Source organism: Impatiens glandulifera, chromosome 6 (genome assembly GCF_907164915.1).
Source record: "Impatiens glandulifera chromosome 6, dImpGla2.1, whole genome shotgun sequence".
Lineage (NCBI taxonomy): Eukaryota > Viridiplantae > Streptophyta > Magnoliopsida > Ericales > Balsaminaceae > Impatiens > Impatiens glandulifera.
Window position 1 is genome coordinate 51989562 of NC_061867.1, and position 13337 is coordinate 52002898.

General features: G+C 25.9%; 1 protein-coding gene across 1 annotated transcript; it reads right to left on the reverse strand.

Moving 5' to 3' along the window:
• Nucleotides 1-6058: 6058 nt before the first annotated feature.
• Nucleotides 6059-8103, reverse strand: LOC124943834 (serine carboxypeptidase-like). Its single transcript, XM_047484297.1, has 8 exons — nt 7778-8103; nt 7373-7661; nt 7156-7299; nt 6951-7101; nt 6764-6864; nt 6434-6692; nt 6222-6355; nt 6059-6154 (listed from the first exon to the last, which is right to left on the reverse strand). Exons 1-8 carry the CDS (start codon nt 8101-8103, stop codon nt 6059-6061), a joined length of 1500 nt encoding a protein of 499 aa, XP_047340253.1.
• Nucleotides 8104-13337: the final 5234 nt, after the last annotated feature.

Sequence of the window (13337 nt, forward strand, 5' to 3'; positions counted from 1 at the left end):
TTTGTTAGAGATTCTTCCGATTTCGTTTTATCGGTTACTTCAATTAGCTCTATTTCAACCCTCATTATTTAAGAATTTAAATGAGTTTGTTCTTGGAGAGACCTCAATAAATTGTATTATTGTTAATTATTTCTATTAGAAATTTTAATTTTGTTAATTATTATTATATATTAATATTTATATCATCAATTATTTATATTGATTTTGTAGTTTTATTTTCTATTAATTACTAATTATTTTTTTTAATGTAAGTCTAATTGATTTAATGAGAAATATTTTTTTTTAAATATATTAATTTAAATAAAATATACTTTTAAGTTGTAATCTCAATTTTATATACTTTCACCCAAAACTTTAATATAATCCATTTTATCGATATATACGCAGATTGCTTAACTTTCAATACAAATCTACTCAAATTTTTGCTTAACTTTCAATACAAATCTACTCAAATTTAATTTAGGTAAACCATAAGCAATATGTACTTTATTCTTTTCAGATTTTAAAATAATTTACAAAATAAATGGACACAATTAACTATATATATATATATATATATATATATATATATATATATATATATATATATATATATATATATATATATATATATATATATAATGAATAGGATATGAACATATTTTATTGTTATTTCACATTATTTAAAAAATTTGTAAATTCTTTGTTTTTCTCAAAAGTAAATAAATAGTTGAATTTAATAAGATATTGTGAATCTAGAAAAAAAAAAGTACATAATAAAAATAAATATTTTATACTAACATAATAATATGTAAATTGTTTTTTATTATAAAATAGATAAAATAAGAACAAAATATATATGAAAAATTAATTATTTTTTGTTTTATAAAAAAAAGTATATATATATATAGAAAAATGATAGAGCGCGACTTGAGACAGCGACTGGAATAGCGATGTCTACTTGGGCAGGTAGAATATTCTCTCTCCTATTATTAATTATTTTTTCTCTCCTATTATTAATTATTTTCTCTCTCTTCTTATTAAATAATTTCTATCATATAAAATAATAAAAAAAGAAAAAAAGGCCATAAAAAATAAATAAAAAATATTTGATAAATAAATGAATTGAAAAGTCATAAAAATAAAATAAAAATAAAAGAGATAAATTCATAATTCAACTAATTAGTAATATTAATTAGGGTTTAGGGTTTAATATTTAGGATTTAGGGTTTAGTGTTTAGGGTTTAGGATTTAGGGTTTAGAGGTCAGGGTTTAGGATTTAGGGTATAAGATTTAGTGTTTAGAATTTATTTAAACATATTATTAAAATATTTAGTAAATTATTGAGAAAATTATTGAGTAAATTATTCCAAAAAATATGTGTTTGTTGTAAATTATTGAGTTATTTTAACCGTGAAAATGAGAGATAATAAATATCAAATAAATGAGTAAAATAATAATCGTGAGAATATGGATAAATGAGATAATTTAATTTGTAGAGATAGAGAGAAAATTTATTTAATAAGAGGAGAGAGAAATTAATTAATAATAGGAGAGAGAATATTCTACAATCGTGTTTTAATTATTATTATATTTTTATTTATTTATTAATTCCACCTGTCGGCCACGTAGACCATCGCGCTTCCAGTCGCTGTCTCACAGTCGCGCTCTATATCATTACTCATATATATATATAAAGAGAAAGAAAGAGAGAGAGTGTGAGCGAAAATATTGTAACGAAAGTGTAGCGAATGTGAGAGTGATTATGATTGATGACTAGGTCTTCTTTAATATATTTATTTATCTCTCCTCCTTTCATTAATAATTTCTCTTTCTTCTCTTCATTTATATTTTTTTCTCTTTTTATCTATTAATTTATAATTGTATATTTAAATTAATTAATATATATATATTTAAAAGTAATAACTGTAAAAATTAATAAATATATATATAAAAAAGAATAAGAAGTTAAATATGAATATGATAAATTTTTTAATTTAATTAATTTTTTGCGATTAATAGTTAATTAATTTATTTATGTATTTTTAATATAAATAATATTAAGGAGAACGAATAAATCAAATTAATAAAATATATAAATACACATATTTTTTTAAATATATATTAAATTATAAATATAAATATATATAAAATAAAAAGTAAATATATATATTCATAATTTGAATTATTTCTCTTAAAAATATTCATATTAAATTATTATTTCTCTTCTTTAAATATTCTTATTTCTCTTAAAAAAAATAAAAGTCGCGTTTTATTCTTGTTTAATCCTCCTCGTTTCATTTTTATTTGAATCCTACTTCTCAAATTATTGTCATTCTAATATGACAATATCAGAAATTGTTGTTCGTAAGGAAGTTGGAGTTTAGGGACCGTAATTCTATCTATATAGAACAACTGAAATAATAAACAATATGTAAGAACATTTACATTGATATTTGAATAAACCACTGAATTAAAGTACTCACAAAAATTATTACAATGAGAAATGTATGTGATCCAAAGAAATGACGAGTTGCATTCTTCTTCCACTACTGGCATGCTTCAACTAAGTCTTTCATTGTGAATTGACACTAATTCAAGTTTAAGATATTATTGACATTATTTTAAGAATTTTAAACCAGCATGCACAAAAATTGGATAATAGAAGTGTACATAATTTACTGATGCTTTCGAATGTAAGTGTATACATGCACTTTTGATTTTGTGAGGTAAAGAGAAAGTTGCTAACAACGTAGACTACAACATCTATCTTAAAATTATTGTCAGATTCTCTGTTGTTTAGAATCATCTTTGAAATTACAATTGTTTTAGGACCAAAACTATTTTGTTTCATTCCCCATCGTCTCCTCCAAGTCCTCAACCGTTCATCATATTCAACGAACTCTATAGCGTTTCCAATAGAGTCAATAATTTCAGTTTCTCCTCGGGATGGCCAGTACGCACTGAACATCATCTTCCTCAATTTTTACTTTCTTGTCATTCCGTAGGTTGATCATAATTACTACTATCGTTGTTGAATTCGAATGACCTAACGAGGTATCGAGAGAGTTCGTCCAAACATTTTGAAAGTCCAAGTGTAAGAAGCCATCCGAAGCTTATGGCCTTCACGACCTCTTTTTGTTCTTTTTTCATTTGTTTTATTAGATTGAAAAAACCTTTTGACGAGGTCCTAGTCAAAAAAATGTTTTGCTCAGATTTTTTTAAAGAGGGAGGAGGTGAGGGATCTGAAGAAGATGGAACATAGGGTGAGGTGGGAGCTGGAGATGAGGGTGCAGTGGGAGCTAGAGGTGAGGGAGCAGAGGGTGTAGTAGGAGATGGAGATGAGTGAGTTGTAGCAGTAATGGCCATCAATGACAAATCTGTCGTCGATGGTCGACAACGGTTCATTTTATATACTCTACCAAAAATAAACACGATATTGCGAATAAAGCCAAAGAAGAAAAATGATATTAGTAATGAAAACTAACATAAAATTTCAAATAAATGGTCCTAAACATGGTCATGTTTAGCACTAATTTTCTCGAACATCGGGACCATTTATTCCTTAATATGGTAATATTCTGGACAAAATGGTCATAATAATGGCCAAAATCTAACATTTCTGAAAATGTCTAGAACATATATAAATGATTCAATGTTGTTTTTATTTCTAGACTTATATAAATGAAAATTTTTAAAACTGCAAATTCAATTGATGTCCTTTCTAGACCTATATAATTGAAAATGTCTAGAACTACGAATTCAATGCTGGTGCTATTATAGTCCTATATAACTGAAAATCCTATAGAACTGAAAATGTAACTTTGGTTAGATTTACAAATTTATATAATTATAACTAAAAATCCTATATAAGTATCATTAACATGTAATTACACACTATAATCTGGTTTACTATGACACCTTGCTAGGTGTCCTTACAATATCATGTCATCAAATCTCCTAACCCAGATATAGAAATCGGAAATAGAAACCAAAAATATAAATAAAAACAGTTTCAAAATATTCAATCTAGTTTTCGAACATGGACATATTTAGGATAATCGTAACTACATGATGATCATGTTCAGGAACTTACATTCCCTTAGTGTTGGACTTGGATGTAGTTAAAGGAAGCTGATTTTCTTAAAAAGTAAAATGATTTTAAAGTTTTAGTTGTTCGGTAACATTGTTGTTTGCCATTGAATTGAAGGTTTACCATTTTCAAACTTGTTAAAAATGATAATTGGAAGAAAGAAGAAATCACCGAAGTCTGAAGTTGCGGAAGAAGGAAGAAGAAAGCCGTAAGAAATCGCTGCAATCGCCCCAGAAGAAGGAAGAAGCGAAAACTCATAAATAAAAAATGAGGAAGAGAGGGAACTAAGAGGGATTTTTTTTAGCCCACCGGCATTTTTATCCACTCTAACTGTCAGCTGGGGCTTCGTTGGGGAGTCGGTGCACCAATATTGTTCTCCCTATCACTTTTTTATAAATTTCAATATATAATCAAATAAATTTTTAAATTTTTTATTTTTAACAACTCAATTAGAACCATTTATGTTTAGAATAAAATGAACTTATTTAGGCCTTGTTCGGATTGGGGTTATTGTAATAACCTAGAGGGGGAAAATAAATAATGATTCGCGATGATTTTGAGGTAGTGAGAATATTTTTGGTAAAATTACTTAAAGGGTATTAAAAATAATAATAAAATAATAAATAGTAATTTAAAATAATAGATATTTTTGTATTTGGGGTAATGAATTGAATGATGTGATTGATGAGAATGAGTGAAAAGAAGATTAAATGAGTTGAGTTATTTAAATAATCTCAACCAAACAAGGCCATAGTCAATTATTTTAGTCAATTATTTTTATGAAATTAGATGCTCTGTGCCAATGAGCCAGAGTCGACACTGTATATGATCGAAACTCTTCTATTTGAAGATAACATGTATAAATAATCGAAATAATTAGTATATATATAATTAATGTTTAAAAAATTGAGTAATACTAGCTATCTTCTCAATTAAATTAATATATTTCAAATATATATTATTTTTTTCAAATAAATTAATAGATAATAAGTAATGTTTCCTTCAATTTTATTATAATTCTTCATTTTATTTTCTTCAATATTATAATATAATTTTATTAATCTAATATAAATATAATTTGAAAATATTTTAGAATAGATTTAATATCCTATCTTGTAATAATTTTAATTTTAGTTTCAAACCATTGATTTTTTTTTTTCTAAATTATAAGTTAAAAAATATAAAGGTTTTTCATTTTTTTAAAAGCTAATTTTATTTGCATTAAATGTTTTTCCTGATTTTTATACACACTTGAATATGAGTACATATAAATACATTAAAATGACAACCGTGAAAATAATTATAGAAATATATAAACATCAAAATAATAATAATAAAACGTAATAATAATTATATATAAATATAAACACTCATTTTCGATCCCGATTTTATATTTTTGGTGGCTTGAATAGCCGCTACAAGGATGCAACAACTTATCCGATTTTATCGTGGGAGCGTGTGGTCGCCGTGAAAATTGGATCTCTAACTCCACCGAGATAGTGAAAAATGACAATTCCAAAATTCTAAAAGAGAGATCCGACATGGATACAGAAAGAAAGGGGAGATCATTGAGAGAGAATGAGACAGATCATTGTGAGTTTTATGACATGGATACATAAAGGGGAGATCATTGTGAGTTTTATGTTAAAAGTTTTTATCTTCTTTGTTCCGAGCATTTTCTAAACCAATTTGAAATTATGCTTTGTTATCCTCATATTGTACAAGTAAATCATAATATTTTATTTTTGTCAAATACTTAAACAAACAAATTAGATTAAGCCAAACCTCCATAGACAAAGATAAACAATTAAATATAAACTTTAATCAAACATTTATTTTATTTTATTAAATTGAGAACATTGTAGGAATTTGATACACCCAAAAAATTAAGATTCAAACTTATTATTATGTTTTAAGACTTAATTAAGAGATTCAATATTCATAATTGGACTTGAAGAATTAAGTAATATTTTGCCCGCCTTATTCTCATGACATAAGGGTACCACCTTGTGTCCATCTTTTCAACATCTTTAATGCCGCTTTCGGTTGATCCATAGGAACCATATGCCCCGAGTTATGAACCTGATTGATCACACAAATTATTCAAATATGTAATTAAATATATATCTATATATATTTGATTTCTTGCCTTAAGGAATGTCAGAAGTCCATATTCTTTAAGTTCTCCTTTCTTTGCATGATCGACTACATATGAATCAAAGTTTTTATCATTGAATCTTCTTTGACCGGACCAATTCATTTCAGTAACCCACCTATAGATTCCTAGAATAGTTTTATTGTGAGTTAATAATTAGTTGGTCTAATAAGAAATAAAGAAGAAAAGTTTTGATAATTCATTACCAAGCCAATTCATGATGAGATCATATTCTCCTGCATATATCAATACCTTAATTCCATCTTCAAGAAGCGGAGGAATTTCCACTGCATAATTTCTCATCCAATCATTCTTCAATGCATAAAAAATAGTTACGCTCAGGGATACAAACCGAATATTGCCAACTCCAAGGGATCTTCTAACCGTTGCATTATTTAACATATTTTCCATATACGAGAAATCATAACACATTTCACCCACACGTTCCTTCCGAATGTCGTAATACTGTAAGCACCACCCAAATTGTTACACTTACAACAAGAATAAATAAAATGTAACATTTATTCATTCCTTACATTTCTATTAGAACCAGAATATTTCACTACAAGATTGAACATGGCAGTACAAGAAGAATATGCTTCCCCACAGCTGATTCCTTCTCCTCCTATCCTTGCATCTAAATTTTATTTTTAAAACATGATCATGAAAATTGAAACAATATATATTTATGTATGAATATATTGTAAGAAAGATAAATATTACTGCATCTAGCTATGTGTTGCTCGCATTCTGGTACCATTTTGGCGACATGTCTGACTTCAGTTTCTGTGACCAGTCTCATATTTGAAGCATAATCTATTAATGACTTGTATTGAATTGCAGGATGTGTCAATCCATTTCCAATAGCAATACCCTGTATAAATAAATTATTAACAAAAAGATGAATGAATTAATTAATAAATATTACCTTAAGGTTAATGTGATCTCCATCTCCGTTATTGTTTCCATTGCGAATCCGAGTGGCTAAGGCAGGGATATAGTGTCCGGCATATGATTGTCCTGTTATGTAGAGATCGTTCCTCAAATATTGAGGATGTTGATGGAAAAATACCTTACATATATGATAATAATAATAAGATTAGTTTTTTTGATTGATTGTTTAGAAGTTAGATAAGAAATTAGACCTGCAAGAAGTCATATAAGTCATTGCTAACACACTCTTGATTGGTACAAATATCAAAGTGATCCGAACTATAGCTGAAACCGGTGCCTATGGGCTGGTCGATATAGATTATGTTCGACACCTGGTCCCATCCAAAGTCATTCCAGAAAAGAGTTTGGTTCATAATCTTGTAAGGACCGTTTTCATAAAACAGACCAAGTGAACTGCTGGCTCCAGGTCCTCCATTCAACCATATCACAACTGGGTCATTTCTCATACCCCTTCTCGACTCAAAGAAGTAGTAAAACATCCTGAATCACCCAATCCAAACAAGGGTAAATGATTGAATACATTACAAATATTATAAAACTGGATTTCTAACAATTTGGAGTTCAATTAATGTTGCATTTAAAAAAAACTCATGTACCTTGCATCTATCGAGTGAGGAAGTCGATAATAGCCAGCGTAGTGACCCAAATTCTGAATCGAAGTCCCTGGATTACCAAGGGCTGCGAGGAGGAATCGTTCTTCGACCAATGATGATGACACTGCATCGGGTAATATACGGGAAGATGGGTCACCAGAGTTGACGAGAGAATTGGGTAACAAGTTTAAACTCTTAATAAGCATCTCCACTTCTGTACTCGTCGAATTAACCTTTGATGTCCGCAGAGAAGATTGCGATGAAAGAATTGGACATGAGAAGAAAAACAGAGGAAAAAGAATTAGACAAGAGAGCCCTCTTTGTGCCATATTGATTTGCATGTAATATTGGTTTGGTTGGACTGGAATTTATAGGAAGATTTGCATGTGTGCAGTGTGATAATAAGATACAATGTTTTTTTTTCATATAACTCAATTGAATGTTTATTGTAATATTTTTTATGTTCAAATTATTTTTATTTGATTTTATTTTGGAGTTAATTATTTTTATCCTGGTTTTTTATTATTGTGATATTTTAATTATAACTGCATATACACATTTTAAAGATATAAATAGAGTAGTGAAATAATTTACAACAAGAATTTATAAAAAATAAAATCGAATTATCTTCTTCTCTTTTTTCGGGTATGGCTTTTCTGGGAAAATAAGGACACACTCAATCAAACAATCGGTAAAACGAGTCTATGAAAAATTTCTAAAGAAGTTGAAAAAAAAAATTTCTTGGCCCTTCCGATGATTTTTCTAACATTAGAGGGTGTCCTATTTTTTTCTTTTACCACTTAGATTTGAGTTAGTATTGTATTTTATTCGATGCAACATCTATTTAGTCGAATTGAATTTTTTTTCACGGATTTTTTAAATCCGAATAGTTCTTCCAATCTTTGGTGGGTCGTTTGTTGTTCATATCATCCAATTGTGTTGATGATGTTTTTCTCGAGTTCGTTTCTGTCCAACTTTTAACAGCAAAAGAGACGAAGTTATCAGATTTGGAGTAATTTTTCATGCTTTGAATAACGAGTTATTTGATTTGATCTTCAATAGGCCTCTTATATGTATCCTCCCATGATTTGTACGAGTTTTTACTATTTCGGTCATAAATGTATATGGTCAATTATCATTTGGAAAGACAATTTTTGTTGTCGCTTATCAACCCTCGGCAAAAGATAATTTCAATTGTCGCTCAAAATATTTGATAGAGATTTTTCGATGTCGTTTCATTGGTTAATTCGACTAGCTCTATTTCAACACACGTCGTTTAGGAACTCAAATGAGTTTGTTCTTGGAGTGACCTCGATAAATTGTATTATTGTTTAATCATTTCTATTAGAAATTTTAATTTTATAAATTGTTATTATATTTTAATATCTATATTATCAATTATTTGTATTGATTTTGTAGTCATATATTCTATTATTTATTAATTAATTTTCTATACGTAACTCTAGATCTAATTGATTTAATGATAAATAAATTTTATAAAAAAATATTAATTTAAATAAAATGTCATACTTTTAGGTTGTAATCTCAATATAATATATTTTCACCAAAAACTTGAATGTAATCTATGAAAAAAACTTGAATGTAATCTCTTTCATTGATATACACGCAGATTTCTTAACTTTTAATACAAATTTACTCAAATTTAATGTAGGCAATACGCAATATGTACTTTATTCTTTCTAGATTTTAAAATAATTTACTAAATAAATAATTAATTATGTATAAAAATATAATAAGATATAAAAATATTTATTTTTATTTCACATGATTTAGAAAATTTGTAAATAAAAATAAACAAATAATTGAATCTATTAAGATTATGTCTTGGATAGGGTTTAAAATTGAGTCGTGCAATTTTTCAAAGCGATTTCATTTCTCTCTCAAATAGGTGATCTTTTTGCTCACAAAGAATCATTAAAAGTGATATGCTTATCCTCGTCAATATATATATTTTTTCATTATAGGATTAATTTTCAATAATAAATTTCCAAGTCAATCAATTAGGCTGTCCCATTGAACCTAGTTCTTGGAACATCTAGTCTGCATAGGTTGAATTTTCCTTCATATTAACTTATAGTAGGCTAATGTTTAAAAAGAGTTCAAATTAACTCTCTATTCAATAATTTGATTAGTGGATCCACAATGTTATCTTTGACTTACATAGACAAATTTGATAACTTCATTAGAGTGTATATAGTTTAATGACATTTTTTATAAGACGTGTATGTCTAGACTTGTCATTGACTCTAAATTTGTCCAATTTCAAATTACTATCACAATAATTAAAAAAAATTGTTGGTACATTCTTAGATAATCTTTGAACATCTTCTAATAAAAAACATAGTCATTTGTAAATGATTAAACATTTTTTTATGAAAATATTGTTTACTTGGCTAACTAGTAGACAAAATATATTTGAATTATTACGCGTTCGTGTAAACAACTACATATTTTCATAGAAATTTTTATTTTTCGACATAGGTCAAAATTATAAATTATAACGTTTAATATATGAATCATAATTTTCTTAGAAGATTTTCATACATTGATTGCACTTTAAGCGTAAACAATTCACTTATAAACGTAAAGTCTTTTATTTAATAATATAAATATATGATTTGATGACAACATGATATTTCATAAATTACAATTCACATTCTTAATGGATTTAATCTTTTTCATCGTAATTTTCAACGATAAAAATATCGTACAAAAGACACGTAATGAAATAATTTTCATTATCTTCATGATATATATAATTATCACATTCACTTTAATCAAAGTATGATAAAATTTTCATATATATCATTATTATAAAATATTTTATAAGTCATACAAACATTTTATAAACATTCTTTTTCGTCTATTTCATAAAATTATTTTGAAGTCATTGGTTTTTCAAATTTTTATGAAAGTAATGTCAAAGAAATGATACGTTTCTTGATATCAAAATTCATAAATTTTAAATATCGATGTCAGAACCAACTCAACAAATATAAACAATACATTTTCTTGTTATTTTATTTCTTTTTGTAAAATTGTGCAACTTTATCTTTTGTAGATAACATATTTTTATTATAATAAATTATCTTTTTTTATTTATCATAATATACACAATAATTTTTGTATTATTATGAATAAAAATATTTACCCCACATTCGTGTTGGTACCTTTTTTAAATCACACATATTTTAATGATTTAAATTATACAAAAGGTCACATGTTCGATTTATCTGAAAACACTTTGAGTTTAAGCGGGGCATGAATGTGAGTGTCATGCTTGTTCTCTTTTAATTCCAAAAAAATACAATTTAAATCAATCATTTTCTAATAAAGAATTTGTCACACAATCTCTTACAAATTTCTTTTGTTATGCTTATCATATAATGAATAAGATAACTATATTACAAATATTTAATTGAATAAAAAATAATTTCTATACAAAAGATTATAATGTTTATTCATATATAAATCATTTTTCACATAATTTTTACATAAGAAATTATAATATTTAATCAATTAAAATATTTATTTATCACAATAATTTTATAAAAAAAATAGAATATTTAATCAAATAAATATTAACCATGTCACATTAATATTTCTACAAAAGAAATTAAAATGTTTCAAACTTTTTTGACTGAAGCCACTTAAATATTTATATTGGTTGCACATTTGCATCCTATAATATTATCACATTTTCCACATTATTCTTAAATCAAATAAAAAAATTTCTAATAATTATTTAATTTCAAAAATATATATCCAGTGGTCTTTATAATGGAATTGAACCATGAATATAAATATATTTTATTAAACCAAAATTAATATATATATTTATATATATTGCTTCTTTAATTTTAGTCACAAACACAATTAACTATCAACTTAATGATTTATTCGTTCATAAGAGATAGGACTAATTTGAAATTTTTTATACTACTCATTCTTTATCTTAATTACCTTAAAACATTACCTCAAATATATCAAATATATGCACGATAAAAACAAATATATATATATATATATATATATATATATATATATATAATAACTTAAAAACATAACCAAATAAATAATATGTCATATATTCAAATATATATATATATTTATATATATATATATATATAATTTCATATATCAATAAATATCTTTATAAAATACAAAATAATTAATTAGAATATTGACCATTAATCTTTTATCAAATATAAATAATTATTCATGTCATCTATTATTTGTTTCTTAATTAATTAGATGATCTTTAGCTTTCTATATAAAAAAAAAAATCTTTGTCAATCAAAAGACACATAATTTTGTAACAAATTTCTTATCTTTTAAAACAAAATAGATATACAATAGATCTTTATTCATATGTATACAAAATGCTAGATAATCATACTTTTTATTAATGAACATGAATCATCATATTAATAGCTGATATATATTTATAATCCCTTAGAAATATAATCAAATAAAATATAACTACATATAAATATTTCATGTCTTAATCGAATCACTTACATTTCCATGTTTGAACAATAATCGACGTAAAGCGACTATGCATGCTCAAAACAAATCTAGATTAATTGTTCTCACCGAGACAATTCTTGCCAAGACAATTTCGACTAATAGTGTCTTTTTAAATGCATGATTAGAATAAGTTCTAACACAAACACTTTTTTAATCTCTTTATACAAATGATCTTCATACTCTATCATGATTAATCACATAATATCTATAGAATAATTTAAAATGCTTCAAAATATTATTGACAACATCATTTTGACAAATTAAAATTCTACATAAGAAATCGTTAAGACCCCAATATATTTCATAATTTATACATAAGAAATTATAATGATTTCAACATTCATGATTAATGTCATTTTGAAAAATCAGATTTCTTATAAGAAATCGTTATCAACCTCATGTTTTACAAGAAATTAGAATGATTTTCACATCAATGACTAAAGTCATTTTAAGGAGTCTGATTTCTATATAGAAATTATTGACTACTATATTCATCTCCAACATCAATGACTAGAGTCATTTAAAAGAGTTTGATTTCTACGAGAAATCATTGACCATCTTATTCATCTCATAATTTTTACCCAAGAAATTAGAATGGTTCCAATATGAATGACTAATGTTATTTTATCACGTCACATTTCTACAAAGAAGCCATTGGCTAGATTCAAACAGGGATCTGCCTTCTGCCACGCACCAATACATCCGAACTTTGAAACACTGCGCCGTTTCATTAGTCTATCGTTGTTTATGACCTTCTGTCTTCTTTTAAAAAAAACATTTTCTTCATATTTCATTTTCCAACTCAACTCTTTTTCCTGAAACATGAAAGACAAAAATTTCGATGAAACAATCTACTAAATAACTTAGCACACGAAACTGTTTGAAGATTGTTAGATATTCTTGTCTTTAAATAAAGAGAAAATATATAATAGAATGATGTTATAAATAAATAAAATAAAATAAAATATACAAAGAATGAAATCATCGATTTAGAGGTTGATTTGAGGCATGT

Excerpts from the sequence above, each read along its gene's own strand:
- LOC124943834 (XM_047484297.1), bottom strand. The coding sequence starts at position 8,103 with ATGGCACAAAGAGGGCTCTCTTGTCTAATTCTTTTTCCTCTGTTTTTC. Across the intron at positions 7,662-7,777 it reads CCTCACTCGATAGATGCAAG|GATGTTTTACTACTTCTTTG; the intron begins GTACATGAGTTT and ends TGGGTGATTCAG. Across the intron at positions 6,865-6,950 it reads GCAACACATAGCTAGATGCA|ATGCAAGGATAGGAGGAGAA; the intron begins GTAATATTTATC and ends AATAAAATTTAG.